The 19054-nt window shown below is 36.8% G+C and overlaps 3 protein-coding genes across 4 annotated transcripts; 1 reads left to right on the top strand and 2 right to left on the bottom strand.

Annotated features, from left to right (window-relative positions):
• Positions 1-1177: 1177 nt before the first annotated feature.
• On the bottom strand, positions 1178-4220 carry LOC145494356 (Golgi pH regulator-like). The gene is made up of 2 exons (XM_081473801.1): positions 3413-4220; positions 1178-2450 (listed from the first exon to the last, which is right to left on the bottom strand). Exons 1-2 carry the CDS (start codon positions 4092-4094, stop codon positions 1756-1758), a joined length of 1377 nt encoding a protein of 458 aa, XP_081329927.1. The 5' UTR covers positions 4095-4220; the 3' UTR covers positions 1178-1755.
• Positions 4221-4303: 83 nt separating this feature from the next.
• LOC145494377 (G2/mitotic-specific cyclin-B-like) lies at positions 4304-8545 on the top strand. The gene is made up of 7 exons (XM_081473832.1): positions 4304-4462; positions 4600-4722; positions 4822-5094; positions 5251-5412; positions 6412-6648; positions 7043-7294; positions 7810-8545. The coding sequence occupies exons 1-7, from the start codon at positions 4433-4435 to the stop codon at positions 7912-7914; spliced, it is 1182 nt and encodes a 393-aa protein (XP_081329958.1). The 5' UTR covers positions 4304-4432; the 3' UTR covers positions 7915-8545.
• A 2117-nt stretch (positions 8546-10662) lies between these two features.
• On the bottom strand, positions 10663-18577 carry LOC145494218 (proteasome subunit alpha type-1-like). Of its 2 annotated transcripts, XM_081473680.1 has the most exons (13): positions 18538-18577; positions 17747-17791; positions 17049-17105; positions 16839-16942; positions 16415-16503; positions 15692-15762; positions 15010-15093; positions 14356-14401; positions 13183-13262; positions 12936-13007; positions 11790-11831; positions 11389-11421; positions 10663-10850 (listed from the first exon to the last, which is right to left on the bottom strand). In XM_081473680.1, exons 2-13 carry the CDS (start codon positions 17762-17764, stop codon positions 10782-10784), a joined length of 765 nt encoding a protein of 254 aa, XP_081329806.1. In that variant the 5' UTR covers positions 17765-17791; positions 18538-18577; the 3' UTR covers positions 10663-10781. The 2 variants fall into 2 exon arrangements, with proteins under 2 accessions (XP_081329806.1, XP_081329800.1); XM_081473674.1 differs by having other exon boundaries at positions 17747-18577.
• Between the last annotated feature and the right edge of the window lie 477 nt (positions 18578-19054).

Genomic DNA, 19054 nt, shown 5'->3' with positions numbered 1-19054 from the left:
AATAACAGTCTGCAGTCAAATATTGTTTTGTTTTAAGACATGCAAACAAGGCGGAAGGGTCAATACCATGCAGAATTGACCCTTTTGCTTTGTTTGTGTTTTAAGCTGCTGATAACTGCAATAACAGCTATTCTGACCATTTTGTTACTTAGATCCTGTTTTGTGGGTGTGGCTTGAAATTTGTTACACCCCAAGAGGTAACAATTATTAACTGACACCTCAATAACTTTTAATCAGCCTTTTAATCGCAATGAAGACAATGGTAAATGAGACAAAATTAAGAATCGGCCCATTATACCCTGAAAGGTATGAAATGAAGCAGCAGGAACAACAGTCATGGAAAAAAAATGGAATTTTCCAGGCTTATCAGTTACAATACTTTATTCTATCACATACAATATTATTATGTGATAGAAGAACCATTTGTTAAAACGGCTAATTGCCTGACTGAGATGTTTGCACCTGTGTGTGAAACAGATGGGAGCCAAAATGTTTTCTTCACAGACTTTAACATTTGTCATATTCCATTTTAATTCTACAGACTACTAGAATAAACGAATAATTTACATGTATCTATAATAATATCTAGGGATTCCATATAATTAAATCTTAGTGAATTGTCTCATTTAGGTGAAGTGCCATGTGTTTGAGGTAGAGGGGGTTTTGAGACAGACCTGAGATAGGGTTTGAAAAATGACTGACAAAAGCAAATTCCAGGGTAAATGAATTGAGTTAGGGATCGCAAGGACTTAGAGATAACTGAGTTTGAGATGACCAGGTTCAACTGTGTGAAGCTGGCTGAAATTGAGGAGTGAAAGGAGGGGGGGGGGGGTCAAACCAAAAAAATATTCCATGGGGGATATGGTTATCTTCTGGAATTCAACACAATGTACAATGTAATTTATGACTGTGCATGTTGGTTGCAAAAACATCTTCTGGGAGTGTCACTTTCAGTCAGATTTCAAAAGAACTTGTCACAACAGTAGCCTTCAAATCATATTCAATCAAGGCTATTGAGATCTGGTATAGTATGGACAGTACATACAATGACATAGTGTTGGGTCTTGCTAAACAAGAAGTGAGTCTCCAAAAAATAGTGGAATCTCTGCTGACATAAACAGTTACAATTTGTGACCTGGGTTTGGGTTTTACAGTATTTTGGTTCATAATAATACTAATTTGCATTGAGATCAAATCACTCCAACATTTACAGGGTTTGCAAAACTTAGTTATTGGTGAAATTTTCACCTCTTGGTGAGATATTGTTAACACTAATGCACTGATGAGCCTGTAAATTCTTTATAAAGTAAAATATTGCATCACATTAAAAGTATTTTATGCATTGGGCTCAAATTTCTTGGGACAGTTAAATCTTCATATACCTGTTTGAATATTCAGAGGAGCTTAGCTCAATCAGAGACTAAAGTGCTTGTGAAAATAAGACAGAATAATATGTAAACAAAGATTCCAAGTAAGATTATATCCTATCCTTTCATTGGCAAAAAGACAGCTCGATAAAAGTGAAATAGCCACTGAGTTTCTTAAGTCAGCCTTTTCTTCGTGAAAATCATGTTACTGGTATAACCTAAAGAACTAAGTTATTTGGACATCCAGAAAAATCCCTGTCTAAAACAGCTCTGTGCACTATTTTTGTAACAGACCAATGACTTTTACGTTCAACACACAACTTTCTGTATGATTATTATTTATAGCAGGATTTAAAGAAGAAGTATCCTGATCCTAACAGATGTATTCCTAAAAGGAATTGTCATACATATGTTTTTCAGGAGCTTGCTTGTGAGCAAGATAGAGAAATCCAATACTAGATAGAGCACTTATAAGGAAAATCACATCAAACCATCGATGGTAAAAATTGAACTGAAGTTCACCTAGTACTTCTGTAATAATCTCTCGGTATTTGCCAGGCATGTTCATCCTCATTAACAAAACTGAGGATACAAAGTACATCCCCATAATTTCAGCCAAAAAGAGGACGATAATGTTCGATGACTTACTGCTTGCCATTGCATTGAAAAACTTTGTCAGTGTAATAAGAAGACCTCTTATTGATGTCACAATTAAAATCCCAATCAAGAAGAACGAGATGTGCTGTGACCAAAAAAGCACATCAAACTTCCATCCAAGATAGTTGACAGTTATTTCAATACCACGTGTTACAGGATCTGTCTTGCCAACACGATCAAACACAATGTTTACAGTAGAGATGAAAATTTTCCAGATGCAGTATCCTGAAAATATATGCCCGACTAAATCAAAATATTTTCCTTGTAGTGTCTTAGACAACTCCATTCTTTCTTTAGTGTTATGCAGATCTACAATTTCCAGGAACAGTTGTCGACTTAGTTCCTCCAAAGTGTCTACTTCCTTCTGGAGATAGCTTGTGTCAGGTGCACTACTTCCCGTCATACCACTGAGCATGCTCCAAATTCCTATCAATTAAAAAACGGCATACACATAAAGAAGTTGGCAATATCCATATTTAACAAGAAAAACTGAATGTGTTCAGCATGTCAAGTGGTTTATTGCCAGGATGAAACAAAGAAATTAGTGGCATGAAATCAGGGGAAAAATTATATTGTATACGGCAGCTGCTATGGGTATGTCAGTTGCCTTAGCCAATCAGTCTAAAAGGTGAGCGCCTACAATGCTTTTGCCATGAGTATGCTGTCTTATGTAATCATTTTGAATAGACACCACGGTCAGAAATAAAGACCGAAATAAATATTATAAGCATTAACTCTCAGGAGACATGATCCCTCCCTCACCCCCTACTCCCACCCACAACAAGCACTTGAGCTGAGAAATCATAAGCCCCTATGCTCTTGGCTTGTGAGGAAAAAATCCAACACATAATTATTAGGTTTCACTAAGTACTGATATATAATCTAAATTATGTTGGTACACTCAATCAAAGCTCTTAACCAACAAGCACATTGTATATGTCTGGTGCCTCTGAAATTTGAGTAAGCCAATCAGCATTCAGCAGAAACTGCACTGTCCCATGTCACCCTTTTGTATTTCCACTTCCCCCTGGATGGGATGCTAGTCCATTGCTGGGTTACCCCCTAGAATTAAATTGGCCAATGCCCATTTATACACTTGAGTGGAGAGAAGTACTGTAAAAGTACAGAGTCTTTCCCAAGAATACAACATAATGAAGACCAGTCCATCCAGAGTCCACCATGCTAACCATTAGGTTACTGCACCTCTGGCGTAAAAAAACACAGTGTATTTATGCTGGAATTTTTTTTCAGTGTTTCAAGTTGATGAAGTCGCTTTGATGGAAAGGAAATTTTTTAGCTATAAAGAGGATGTTTAAAATTCTCAATACCACCCCCTTCGCCTCCCTGGGTGGCTGATAACTTAGTAATTGGCTGAAGGAGCACCTAACCTGTCTTTTGTTGTGTTGTTGCAGCAAATCGCTGGCTTTCCCTCTTTGCAAGTGCGATTCTCTTTTTCTTACTGAGGATAATATCCATTGTTTGAAACTGCCTCCTCTCAAGATTTTGAATATCTGCATCAGTCACGTGCCTCATAAAGTATGTCATGTAGGTATAAGGACAGTTCACTGCACCAAAACCAGATAATATGGCCATCATTGTGACACCTATCACGCCAACCCGGCTGATTCCTTGCTCGATCGAGAATATCCCATGCTTAGAACTCAAAATTGGAAAGGGATTACCTATTTTCCAAAACATATACAGAAATGCAATCCAAAAGGCTCCTGCCAACAACGCTACAGTTCTCCTTCGGTGAATAAATCGCAGTGTCTTGACCAGGAAATAAGCTATGTAAAAGGGAAGGAGGAAGATTAAAGTAAACAGCATGGAATAAAGTCCGAGCTTCCAGTGAAAGAATCTCGAACTCTTCTCTAGAATTCCCAAAATCTCGAAAATTACCAGTTCGAACATCGTGCACGACAAAGAAAATGTCAAAGAGAAAACCAGCTGAACGGCCATGTGGTGAACTTCATAGTTCCTAAATAATCTTCTCATGAAGAACATCCAACCCATTCCAAAGAAGAAGAACTGTGAGCAAAAAACAACGGTGCAATCCGCAAAAAACGACATTTTCACTAAGCATTTGCCACGTCTCGCGACGCTTACGATACCTTCCGATATAAAGCGAAGCCTGCACGAAGATCCACCGATGGTTGCGGAGACCCATCGGAAAGTGTGACGTAAGTGACAGAAATTTCTGAATACCAAATTGACCAATCAGAATCCAGAGTGGGCATTTCAAATACTGTCGTCCACCACGCGTTGGTCATTTCACGAACAACTCATCGATCACATCTTCAATAGGAAGCTTGGACTGTTGTCAAATCCCTGTATTTAACAGCTTTTGTGCACGTTTTACTTTTTATCAAACCTTGTTGAAGTTTTGTACTCTAAAATATTGTGCGAACATGATGGCAGCCGTTGGACGATTGGGAAACGTATGTCTTTTTGAGAATTTGAACTTTAACATGTCGTTGCTTTGAAAATGTTGGTAGTGAATTAATGAGTTAATGCATTTTATGCTCAGTTCGAACTTGGTTGAAATAACGTTCCAAATGTCTCGCTCTCAAAACAGGTTATCAGCCAAGACCAGGAAAATGAGCACTTGTTGGCTGCGAAAGCTAAACTTGCTAAGAACTCGAGACCTCGTGCAGCTCTTGGCGACTTGGGAAACAAACCTGCAGCCCTCACGAGCAAGGTAAAAGGGAGCCCTCTGCAAGATTTTTAGGTTCAGTCGAGAGGCATATAAGCCTTAAACTCGTTGAAATGTTATTGAATGCATTTATTCTTCTTTTAGACCGCAGGAAACCTTGGCGCTGGCGCTAAACCTAAAAGAACTTTGCACAGAGCCGAAGGAACGGCGGGCTTGTTGTCGAAGCAAACGAAAGATCATGACGCTAAACAACAGAAAAAGACCATTGATATGGATACCATTGGAGAAGCGTTGCAATTTTGTGTCTCAACCGCCAGACCTGCAAATGTCGCAGATATCGACAAGGAAGACCACTCTAATCCACAACTGTGTGCCGAATATGTGCAAGAAATTTATCAGTACATGCACAAACTGGAGGTGAGTACGTTTCCTCGCTAGCTTTTGTTCCTAAAACTGCATAATCTTGATATTTGGCCACTGTATTCAGAATCTACTATGCTGCTTCTAAATTTCCTTGTAGTACCATGCGATTTCTCGTTGTTGATGATATTTCTTTGTCACTTTCCTATTTAGTGTGAATTCCACGTGTCACCAAGATATATGAGCCAAAGAACCGAAATCAAGGAAGGAATGAGAGCCATTCTGGTTGACTGGCTGATACAGGTCCACAATCGATTCCGTCTGTTGCAGGAAACTCTCTACATCACTATATCCATTGTGGATAGATTTCTCTCAGTAAGTGGATTGAATTGCAAATTTTGGTTTCTTAATGTTGGTGCACTCCTTTTTGCCAGTTGAGTTTGGTGTTTCTTGGGAATAACTGCTTTCATGTTCACCCGTGCATGAAACCAAAGTCGATTTTTTTTCAAGATAGAGGAACAGTTCTCTAATAAGCAGCGCCTGATCTGAAATGGGGCTACAAAAAGTTGTAAAGATTTCAATATTTTTTACGTGTGCCTTTCAATGATGCAAACTCTGAAGTTCAAACAAAAAACTAAACTAGCAAAAATTTTGCTCATCATTTATACAAGGGCAAACAATGAACCCCGAAAAAGTATTAAACAAAATGGATCTAAACCTTCCAATCACAACCCACTGACCTGTCCTTGTGAACTTGAAGTGGTGGTCTGTAAAGATGATAAACAGCAGCAAAAACCACAACAGCAAAACACTAAATAGAGTTCGAGTGTTATCAAAAGGTGCAGTAAATGGAAGAAGACAGTTTCCTCAAACCATTTATATTCTGGATTTGTCAAAGTCCATTAGAGCGCCATTCAAAATTATTCAAACTACAATAATAATTATTGCAGACCAAATTATTGGTTGATGTATCTTCCTTTCGTTTTCATTGGTAAAGAGCCCACCATGTGTTTGTAACCTTGTGTGGAAAATGGCATTTTGACCTCTCAGAGAGTGGTTTAGATATGAAAACAAACTTGGTGATCGAATATTAAATCAATTATTGAACTCTAAGATCCCAAAATCTTGTGATTTGTCAGTGTCTAGATCAATTATTTGCCTTGGCCTGCTTAGGCAAATAACTGATCTGCTTGCCACTGACAATTCACAATATTTTGCTCAACTTTGACCAAATTATTGCCCAAATTTTGCTCAACCTCATCCAATTAATTACCAGTAGTATTTCTCCATTTGTACATAAAACACAATGAGGAAATTGATCACACTATTTCTATAACTTTGTCCTGACCAATAATAATTAATTATCCGTTATAGGTTTACGATGTCACTAAGAAAGACCTTCAGTTAGCTGGTGTTAGCGCTATGCTATTAGCCTCAAAATATGAAGAAATGTATTGCCCCGAAATTAGTGACTTCGTTTACATCACAGACAACACATACAGCAAAGGCGAAATCAGGAATATGGAGGCTCTCATCTTTAAGCATTTGAATTTCAGTGTAGGAAAACCTCTTTGTCTTCATTTCCTAAGAAGAAATTCCAAAGCTGCTGAAGTAAGTAATGTTCAAATAAAATATACAGTAATTAGATATTTTATGTTTGTTTACCATTTGGTTTTCCCCTTCTGTTGCCTTTTAAAAGTATGCTGTGACAATTTTTGTATTGCATTTTCTTAATGAAATAATGTGAAGCAAGCATTTCACTGGTGGCCGAGAAAGCATTTCCCTAGCTTCTTAGAATTTGACCTCTGCCAACTTTCATGGGAGAGTTAAACCTATTGTCTTTGCTTTGTTTTGTTTCTTTTGTTTTGTGTTGTTGTTGTTGTTTTTTTTTCATATGTCCACCTACATGACGACATCTTTCAACAGGAAATTTGCTTTGGTCATGTCATTGTTCCTGAATTTGAGCTGCTGTATTTGTAGCCATATTTCTCTTTCTGTGGTTTAGGTTGATGGTGTGAAACACACCATGGCAAAATACTTTATGGAGCTATCCCTGGTGGACTATGCATGCATAGCATTTCTTCCTTCTGAGATTGCAGCGGCATCTTTATATATTGCAATGAAAGCAGATGATGGTTTAGAATGGACACCCACAATGGAGTACTACAGTATGTACTCTGAAAGTAAACTGCAACCTTGTGCTAGAAGAATTGCCGTCCTTATCACAAAGACACTTGATGGAACGGCAAAACAAAAGGTAAGAGAACAAGAGTTCCAGATAAGTTTTCAATGTAGGGTGTCAATAAGGAATTCTAATGAGTCTACTAACACTGCTTCCATCGTAAATATCCAGTTAATTTGTCAGGTTATGTTTTGAGACCCCTCCCTTATCTGGAATACTGAATCAAGGATAACTAGCTCATCAGAAGGCACTAGGCTTATACTAGGCTTTTGTATATTCTTGGGTTAGCCACTCTAAAGTGAGAAACAAAAATCATAGAATATAATGAAGAAGAAGATTGAAGTCTATAAAAGAGTTATCAGATATTTCCTCAGAGTTAAGATAGGGATAAAGATAAAGTGCTGAAAAGGTTTAAAATTCAGGGTTTAAACAATCATGCTTTTATTCACAATTTTAATGTCTGCATGGCACTGCGCATCGTATTTTGTACCAGTAATTCATGTGCCTTCCCACGGTGATAATTCTTCTTACGCTTTAACTGAACTATTGCTGTACATAACAAGATTTACTGTATTCTTTTAATTTTGCAGGCTGTCTACAATAAATTTGCCAGTCCCAAGTTTATGGAAGTTAGCAAAATGGAATGTCTGAGATCATCTTTTGTGAGAAATCTTGCATCACAAGAGTTGCAATAGATTAGCATTGTTGGAATATTTATATTCCCTTAAAATAGCTACTGGTACATATATGTCAAATTTACACTAGAATCTGAAGTACATTGACCATTGTGTTGGTTCAGTTACCTTATTACACTGACCAAGTTAAAGTATTGAAACTCAACTACCAGCCAAGGGTGGTACATGTATCACTTCCTTTACTTAAGTTTGATTTTCTGTCAAAAAGTTGTCTGTGACAATTGTGACATTATTTTCCCATGTAATGTAGCAGCACTGATTACTGCCAACAAGTCTCTTGTTCATTTGATCTTTAAGCTCCTTTGCAACATTGTAAATACATGCATACAGTTGTCTTAAAAAGTTTGACAGAGCTAGTCTAGAAAATGTGTACTCTGTGGAGAACATTCCAAAATGTGCTTGAAAATTCTGTGTAATGTGATCCATATTTTGGGTTGGAAGAAATGCACTTTGGGAATATTAAATCAATTATAGTTTATGTTCATTTTTATAATTTGTTAGATTTATTAAATATTAATTCTTTATTGCTAAATTTTCATTTCAAATATTACTGTAAATTATGTAAATATTATAACATTTTGTAAAGCTTAGCTCTAGTTTTTGTCATAATAAACACTCCTCTTTTACCATTTTTTTGGACTCGAGTTTTGGAAATATTTTTACAACCCTACACTCAATATTATCTTCGAGCATCCGGTAATGTCTCCTGAGTTTTGTTATTATACATAGCAGCCATTGAATATCAGTCATTTGACCATGCTTCTTGGTATGAGAAAATTGTAGGCGACTTATTGTTGGCCCTAATCTGGAGAGAATTCTTTTAAAAACAGTTTCACTCTGAATCAGTATGCCTGATGAAAGGACTTCATTTAGTGACTCTCTGGTATTTTCAAAAAATTAAGATTTTAAAGAAAAGTCTTTGAAAATTGACAACTGATTACCAGTAAATACCACTGAAGGCTGGAAGAAACATTTGAGCTAACTGATCTCAACAATGAAAAAGGAAATTTGTTTGAGAACTTCAGTCTTGCTAATGCTGGAAAGAACAGCTGTGAGGGAAGCTGCCACCCTAACTGACATTTCTATTTGGTTAGGGAAATTTTATTTTTACCAGGGAGAAGTTGGGAATTTTGGAATGTAAGGTCTGACAACCATGTTGATTTTCTCATGCAACACAAACACAGCAGCAGGAGCAGGCATCTTGTTTGTGATCTGAGAATGATTGACCATTGAGGCCAAGGAACTAGGCAAATATAGTTTCCATATGCTTGTGTTTGTGATTCTGTGGTACATGATGTCAATTCACTTCGCTACAGTTTAGACAGTGTAAACATTCAGCAAGTGAACCTTTCTCTGTTAAAAAAGAACAACTTTAATGCAAGGGCACAATAAACAAAGTGATCATTGCTGACTAGGGGTTTCATTAAGGGCTGGGCAGTGGGCAAATTAGCCAGTTGTGGTAACGATTTTGCCTGCCTGGTTTAATTTGACCATCTAAATGAAACTTTTTCTTAAAAAGAAGTTCAGTTCAAAACATTTTGCCTGCCTGTGAACCCCAGTTGCCCTCTTGCTGAAAATGTTAATGCAAACTCAGGACTGTAACTCAGTTTTTACAGTTGTAAACTACTAAGCATTAATAATTAAGAAAGAACAGCTTGGAAGGAACAGACTGATACCTGCTGTTTGTTAACTAACAGTCCTGTGTTATTGTTTGCATGAAAAGCAGCTTTATCTGAATACCAAACAAATTAAGGTCATTCTTCATAATTGCATCGTGCATCCTTACTGCGCATAATTTATGGCGTCATTAGCGCACGCTCATGCACGTGCATATTGAAAACATGACGGATTTGCCTTGATATTGAGCTCTGTCAGTTGAAAAATGGCTCTAGCTCACCAACAAGCACGGGCACCCCAATTTTTTTTCCAGTCATTGTAATCAACTGATCATAAGCCTTGCGTGAGAAAAGACTGATCTAATTTCTATTGCTGAAAATTGAATAAATAAGAAAAAGCAGATACACTGTGGTCTTTTCTATTTTGCAGTCGGTAACCACGTCAAGAAATTTGGTTTAAATTTCTAATCAAGGATTTAGCTGTCTGTCTGAATCAAAGTTAAAATGTTTATTTGTGTCCGGCACAATGTATTGACTGTAGTTTAATGCGTGTTCTTATGAGTCTGGGCTCACAAAGATTTTACAATTACTGGGAATGCATTTTCATAATAAGCATTAAATAATGCCAAAATGGGGCATTTTCAATGCCTCAATGCTCCTTAATGAACATGGGCCCCCCCTTTTTTTATTTCAAAATTAAAGTTATCATATGACAAATATTCAGTGGACAAAGTTTGAACAAAAATCTTTTGTCACTTTTATTTCAGAGGAATTACCTAAAAATACCCACCCAAAAAAAAAAAACTGCATTTGTGAGATTTCCTGTCAATATCAATCTCTGAAATTGCCATAATTCCACTGTCTCTTACTCTTTCTTCATTTACTCTTTTTGTATGTATGTATTTCCATTCCCAGGTTGAACTCCTCTTTCTTATTGCCACTTAGCCTTAAGAACATGGTGGGTGAATTGTACTTTGAAATTCAGGGTTACACCATGACTGCATAGCCTGGCTACAATTTCCACTGAAAATGTCTGTAAATGGCATTAAAAAATAGAAATATATATATATTTATATATATTTATTTATTTATTTATTTTAATGGAAAGGCAGGATATAAGACAAGACAGATGTGTTGAGGAAAAGATTTATTCTTTCTAATTAGTTTAAGGTTCTCAAAACAATATTTAATGGAGCAAGAGAGATATGAAATGCTTGAAGAAGTGGGCTTCTTGTCACAGGTACAGAATGTTTAGCTTTCTTCTGCTTCCATAGATTCCCCTCCGGGTTGTTGCTCGCCTGCATCACCTTCACCAGCCGCCTGGTATGAAACAACATCAATAATATTAATACTGCGACAAACCAGGCAGATCCGTAAACAAAAAAATTTCAAAACTAAAGCACAGGAAAAAGTATATTTTAATATACATTTAAAAATGTTATTGGTGACAAGCAATCCAGTCTGCTTCCTAGATTATTCTACATTCCTAAACCTTGTTTTACTAGAAGGACCAGAACACATTAACATCTATCATTTCCTACAGGATGAAAGAATATTGCTATGTATCAACAAGGAGAATTTGTATTTCCCACTTGAGACTCAGATCATGTGTACAAGCGGATCTAGGGGGTTTGGGGGAGGGGGGGTTTGGTTGAACCCCCTAAAGTAAAAAATTAATTATAATAAATAAGAGACATTACAACATGCTGACTTGGCCTCAGGATGCTGGAAATCCCATTTCCAAGGACCTCAATTTTAAAAATTTTCCAGGGACCCCCTAAAGGGAACTGGTAAATTATCTGTTTCACTAATCCCCTTCTCGAAAATCCTGTACTGTATCTGTTCCGGATAAGCTTACCTGTGCTTCTCCTTCCATCTCTACATCAGCAGCCTAAAGTGACAAATGTATATCTTGTAAATAAAAGTTTATATAATCAAACTAGGTAGACAACCGATCTTTGCTATGGGTCTCTTATGATAAGAAAATGTGATAAATTACATGTTGTCTCAAACTGTGTGACTATTTCAAGGTCAAGATCTGATTGGTAAGTCAGACTCATGTCATGGGAGAGGACAAAAATAAGCAGCCACAAAGTATTTAAATAGATTTCACACCCGTGGAGGATCTGCACCCTTGCATTATACTGCAAGGGCAAGAACATCAAAGCATTGTTTAAGGTCCTCAAGAGTTGCTTGCTGAAATGTATCTCCGGTATTTTCTACATTTATTGACTGAATATCAAATGCAAAGATCGTTACCTCTTCCCCTCTACGTCTCTTTGTTTGATCAATTCCAGCCAACTATGTATAGTTAAGGCTACAACAGCACTTGATAACTGTTTTAGTGATGTATATAGCACAGAGTCCGTGACTTGAAAATTTGACTGTAAAAATAATTGACTGTAATGACTGTAATTTGTCTGTAAAATTGAAAATTTGACACTACTTTCCCCAAGCTTTCACTAAACATTTAGAAATAAATAATTCCTTGTTGGACCATTTTTTAATCAAGAGAACTTCTTAAATGGTATACTTGTGAACTTCACATGTTCTTAGTCTAGTTTTTAGTTTTATCTTTTTTATTTCTAATTTTGTTCTTATTTTTCTAATTTGTTTATTTATTTATCTATTTATTTATTTAATGTAAATAGATTGCTGCCATAAAGACAAATGGTGTCCACGATGATGTCATGTGTCTGTATTATACATAGCCTCATTCTCGTCCTCAAAGGATGTGCTTCTTTTGGTCAGCACCAAGAATCACGACCTCTGGCTTGACCTGATTTTCTGAGCTTGTGCAGAGTATTCATTTCGTATTCTCAACGAATCGGATTTCTTCGATTTATGGGAAGTCCGTGAATTGTGGACTTCCAGTGTCAGACCAGCCCATAGGTCATGATTCTTGGTGCTGACCAAAAGAAGCACGGCCTCTGGGGACGAGAATGACATAGTCTGTGTACAGCCACCTGCTCTCCTCAAGAAAATTTGGAGAGAGGAGAGGAGAGCACACAACTGTAGTAGTAGTAGTAAGCAATCCCTCGATATCAAGGAGGATGTCTACTTGGTATTGTTCAGTACTTTAGTTTCTGAGTTCATTCTTAATGACTACACAGTCTGATTCTCAAACAGCAGATTCGCAGACAGATAGGGCATCTGAACTCTGTAGAGATTGGAGCTGTACTGTGCATAGCCTATACTATAAAGTGTCGTTCAATAAATCAATAGTGCGTTTACAACAGAGGTATCCAGAAAAGCTTCTGATTTCTCAAGCGTTTTTCTATGGAAAAAATAATAAATGTTCAAAAATAATTAATATTATTGTGAGTTTACTTTGATTTTGCATTTGGCAAACTAACACGAACCACACTTGAAGTGCCTGCCAGAAATCAACTTATAAAAGGATACATAAGGAGCCACAGCTTCATCACTGTGAATGACCAGATCCTGATCCTTACCAACAACACCAATGGAACAATTCTACAATAAAACAATGTTCTTTAGTGTTAAGTTACCACAGCACATTCATTAATTATAACTTAACTGTCTAAGAACAGATTGCATAAAGAAGGGATATTTTAAACATACATGTGTAAGTTCTAAATATAAGGGTCCTGTAGAGCACTCCACTGTATATAAATGCATTTGACAGTACCTTCGTTGTTAGTTCCTGTTCGTTAGGGAGAGTCTCTCTCAATGCTCTTAAGCCATGTTTAATGAGTTCTTCAGGCTCACCTTCAAATGAAGAAAAAAACATCAACATTTACATGATTATGCTAAGGCTTAACAAACTGAAGAAAGGCAGTTTTTAAATAAAATTGTTATCAAGTAGTAAAACTTAAAAGAATTCTAAAATGCCTTATTTAGGCATCTCAGTCCCAAAGATAACAGCTTTAATAGAAGCTGAGACTAGACTTAATCAAAATTTTTGTTTAAATTAGACCAGAAAGCATGTCAAACAATATTGATCATTCAGTAAATTGACCAGTCTTGCCATTCTTGCCTTTTATCTCTCAAACCATTTCCTTTATATAATTTGCTTTGTTTAGCTTTAGTCTATGACAGTCTAATTAATAAATTAAATACCCTTTCAAGACAATTGAACATTATCATGCCTGCACCTCTTATTAAATACCTCCAAAAAAAACCATTCCAAAATGTAGATATATATAATCGCCTGTGCCTGCTTTCAATTTTTAAACAGACCAATTTTTAGTTCTTATTGACCAAGCGGGAGGTCTGTATGGGAGAATCTTGACAGAGGTCGTGAGTACAGACTGAACGCAGTGAGGTCTGTACAAACGACCGAGGTCAAGATTCTCCCATACAGACAGACTTAGCTCGGTTAATAAGATGTTTATTATATGGCAAAGAAGAAAACTTTAATTCATTTAATGTAACTGGTTTGCTGACATTTTGCTTGCAAACAGAGATGAGCCTAACTTAAACCTGCTGAAATTTGCTCACCCTCTTTACTTTTTTTTGTGTGTCATCAGGCTTTTGGCACTTCCATAAATGATTGAGCAGAAAATAAAACAAAATGGTGAACATTTTAGTTCGCTACTTTTTCAGTGCAAAATGAAACCGGTCAAGATGCCGGTCTAGATGGGAAAATCTAGACTGCAGTCAATATCAATTTCAGCCAATCAAATTCGTGAATTCGGTAGTTCCCAGTCCTTGTGAGACACAGCCATATAATAAATAGCAATAATAACTGTTCTAATGACTTACCAAACACAATTTATGTTTTTAAATAAAGTAATGAAAGTAATCAGTAAGTTTTAACCTAAAGTATAAAATTATTTGGTATTAGCTTCACTTCACTCACAGTCTGGAAATTCATCCAAGTGTCTTTCAAGGTATGTCCTTGCAGACTGCAAAAGAATTTAAACAAAGTAGATACAAAAAGTCTTAACTAATGTATAACAAAACTCCATGAAGAACAATGTTGATTTGGTTTTTAAGTGTTCAGGTCATAACCCTGGTTGTTTCAAGATTACAATGAACGTTGAATCAAGTCCTGACTTACAAAGCCTAGCCTCGAGGTTTGACATCTATACTAGTGTACAGCTGTCACTGTATAATTTTTAATAATTTGTTATTTAGTACACAATCTCAACCAGATGTTTTAGTCCTCATGATGTAATCTTGAATTTGCAGTCTTAAATGAAACAATGTTTAATCCGGTTGTTAACACCCTCTGTAACAACTTATGAGATTGAATTATCTGAGTGAACATTAGTCCTTATCTATTTTATTTGCATTTTGCCTAGCGTCTTTTAGTCTCAACATATTTACTGAGGAGCTAAGTAAATTGATCTGCCCATTTAGCATTGAAGAGATTTTTTAGACTGTGGCACTTGGATTAAACCTTGAGTGACCTCATCAGTGGATGGCACAGGGGTGTGGATCACACAAAACTGAATGACACTTGTCTTTCAAATAACAAAGCCAGTCTCTTAAATGTATGTTCACAACTGACCTGTGACCTGGCACCAATGGCCATTGCTTTACAATCAAAATAATTAGCTGAAGGACAAGTCTGATAAATGTGAGGACCCATATCCTGTCAGACAATAAAACAGTACACATAACTATAAATAATTATTTAGTGGATAATTAACCCTAAAGTAATATGCAAGCTATAGCTAGCATGACTTGGTGTGCATGCTTTCTAATACTTGTCCACCGTCCCAAATGTATGTGAACTTGAAGAGTCCATGCTGAACAGTGACCTTTTCTCAATCTGCCTACCAAAGTGACTTCTTGTTAAAGCATCAAAACTGAACAACAACTCAAAAGAAACTGACACAGAAAACCTATGAGGGCCATGGATGGGTTCAACTGGGCAAGATTGAAAAACATTGGCCTCACTTTTTTCAAGGTTATCCCTGGCCAATTTTTATGAAAGTGTCCGTTTTAACAGGTGGAAATCATCCTTGTTCTGTAACTATGATTTTGCCAATAGAAGGGTGTTGCTTTGCAAATTTGAATTTTAGAGCTTGTAATTACAAAATAACCAATATCACCTAATATTGCATCCTAGCCCCTTTAAAGGAGGTGTAAATCCTTAGTCACAAGGAACACACAATCTTATTCCATTCTCTGCTATACTTGGATGATATAAGAGGAATAACTTAGACTAAGTAGCACCAACTACTCACATCATATCCAGCAACAAGAAGACCAACTCCATAAGGTCGTCTGCCATACCGCTGTGTTGGAATTTGCATTTCTGGTATTTGTGGTCAAGAAATGTTATGATGCTATGATGTATAATGTACCAGACTGGTGCATCACATTTGCAAACTGTGTATAAATTTATAATTGCAAAGAAGGCCAACAAAAAGTCTGAAGCTTCAAAGGGTCAAACCAAGATATTTTGGAGTGACATATACCGGTACATTATGGCTTCAAAACATACAAATTTAAAGAAATTTCTCTCCTTTAAGAAAAAAATTTTTCACAAGTTTTAAGCAAGGTAGTGGCACCTCTTTAGTGAATCAAGACATCAGCACTCATTCATGAGTCACTTACTGCGCCTTTCAATAACATGCAGACTCTAAAATTCAAAGCTCAACCAACAAATGCATTTTTTGCTGCCGTCAATCAATCAAATGTTCAGCGGCTCCTCCCGGCTTCCAACTACTGCTGAGCGTGAGGTAATCAAAGCGTTGAGCCCAGTTCAGACAATGAAACAGTGCTCCACAGTAGTCGGAAGCTGGGAGGAGCCACCAAACATTTGATTGGCAGTAGCAAAAAAGGCATTTGTCGGTTGAGCTTTCAATTTTAGAGTCTGCATGTTCTTGAAAGGCGCAGTGGCTAAATTAGCTATTTTATTCAGCATTTTATCTCATTTAACTTGGTACATAATATGAAAAAGATACTGTTCCCCACAGCAGAAACCAGTCTTGAGATGGGCAATCTTCTGTCATATGCATACTTGGAATCAAGACACTCACTTCTCATAAATTTACTGCAGTTAATGACAAGTAAATAATATTGATCAGTGGTCAGTTATTTGGCATACTAACTTGTTGCCCTTTTTTAAAATAACATTACAAGGTGGTCAATTATTTTCACTACATACAGTCAAACCTTCCCTATTGGCCACCTTTCTGTAGCAGCAGCCTCTCCAGGTTAATCAGTTCAACTATATCCTGATCAGACCAAGTTACTCTTACTGAAACCCTGACCCTGATTTATAAAAGTTTGATGATTAATTGAGAAACATTCTGATTGGTTGTGTGTCATGTCCGCTAAGGTTCTCTGAAGGATCTGAATGGAAATTTAAAAACTTTATTATCTCACCTTAGAAGTCGTGCATCTGCAGTAAGGCCTGCAATGGATACGGCCACATGATCATCAATTGGCAGTATTTTTTTCTGGTGTGCAGATAACTCTGATGCTGCACGCTACAAAGATAAGGGAAATACATTATTATGTACATGACACATGCAACAGAACTAAACCTTTCAAATCTCTTTGTACATTTCAAATAAGCTTGACTTTGTTACTTACTTTTAATGCAACAATAACCGCATGAGTTTTTGATTTCAGTCCTACTGTGGCTGATCCCTGAAAAAAAAACATTCTGACTTGCAACTTTTAACCAAGTATATGCTATGGTAAGTGTAAAGCCTAGAAGTCTGTCAGCTGAGGTTGAAGGGTGTCTCTAGGTTTCTGTAGTACGAACTGAATGGGAATATTTCTACCCCTTCCCTCCCCCACAGATAGCATGTCAAGAAGAAAATATCCATATACATCCCAAGGAAGGTTATTGGAAATTCCCAGGGGATGGGGGTCACAAATGCCCAAATTTGTAACGAAACATGTGAACCAAAACTGGAATTTCTAGAGGGAAGGGGAGATTCAAACCAAAAAAACCTGTCATGGGAGGAATATGGATATTTTCTGGAACAACACAATGTGTGCTTGTCAGATAACACCTGAATAGAGAGAGAAACTGTGAGAGTAAACTATTTTGTCCAAGAACTCAACTGCTACTGTTTGGCACCAGTACAGGGATCATTAAGCCACTGCACGTACATGTACCATAACTTATACTAAGTACATAGGTTAACATTCTTCAAGTACCCTCCAGGACTGATATTTTGGTAATGTACATACTATTTTTCTCTATTCACCAGGGCAGGGAGCAAGATGGCCACTTGGTGAGCCAAAAACCTTTTATAGAAATACAATAATTTATTTCTTACCTGTTTGACAGCTTCCATTGCATATTCAATTTGATGTATACGGCCCTGTAGCAAAATGAGTTGAAAATTTTGAAAAGGTTCATCTAGTACATGCACACCACAGATTCTGTTTGTCATAATTTACAACTTCTATGGTGAAATTCCTTTCCAAATAAAAGCTACCAAAAGACATTCTGATTGCAAGGGATTGCATTCTCAGGAATTTTGGCCCTGACCAGTTCAATTTTTCATTAAAGTAAAATGTGATTGGCTGGTAAAAAAAAAAAAATGTAGGGGAAGGCATCCTCTAAGCAAGTTCAAAAATTCTGGTCTGCCCCAGAGGTCATGATTTCTTGGTTTTTAACCAACAGACTGCAGTCTCTCAGTACGGCAGGGGTAATTTACAGAATGCCAAATGCACAGTTTGCTTGTGGTTAGTTTACTTATATTTGCTTACAGTTAGCTTTTATTTGTTGGACAAGGCCATATGCAACATAAAGCTGTCCTTAACGAACAAAAGCTAACCGCAAGCAAATGTGAGTGAAACTACTAAACTGAAGCAAACAGTGCATTTGCCGTTCAGCATTCTGCAAAATACCCCTGCCGCTCTCAGGATGGTTATTATGAAAAGCACCATCTTTGTTCAGGCACCTCACTTCCTTTAACTCAGAGAAAGAAAAGTCAGAAATTCAAAGTAAAATTGTCCACACTGAGATCTGCATTGTCTCTGCATTATTGCTAATGATAAATCTAATCAATAGGGTCCATTAAGTTTCAAATTATTTACTTCTTGGACAGCACAATTTATTTACCTGTGGGCTCCACACTGTAACATCATTATCATACTGATTACGGAACTGGAAAGATTAAAAGTATACTCATATTATTATAAACAGCAAGCACAACTGTAGCACGAGCTACTGTGGGCTCTTTTCAAGTTGTCAAACGATGAAGAACGAATTTGTATTAAACTTTCATACGCTACTTATGTAGCTTTTATAAAGTTGCAATACTATGACGCTTCGACACTGTTTCGCATTATATTAAGTTATAATCTTTGCCTATCAAGGATAAAAATATATTTGAAGTAACCATGTAGGTCGACTTTTTTCAACGTGACTCAGCATGGTAAAATTAAGGTGACATGTTTCACGTGCTATTATGCTACTCTGCCTTCTCTGATGGGCAAACAAACCACAAAAAAACAAACCTAACTATCCAGACGTCCAAACTAAATGTACAATCTGCCCACTTAAACGTAGGAAAAGACCAAAAAATGTACTTTTTTGGCAAAAGAAACTTACCATTTTTGTGGCCGATCAAGTCAAT

This window comes from Orbicella franksi, chromosome 1, assembly GCF_964199315.1.
Source record: "Orbicella franksi chromosome 1, jaOrbFran1.1, whole genome shotgun sequence".
In the NCBI taxonomy this organism is placed as follows: domain Eukaryota; kingdom Metazoa; phylum Cnidaria; class Anthozoa; order Scleractinia; family Merulinidae; genus Orbicella; species Orbicella franksi.
Note: the sequence above shows the minus strand (reverse complement) of the source record. Positions and strands in the feature narration are given on the sequence as shown.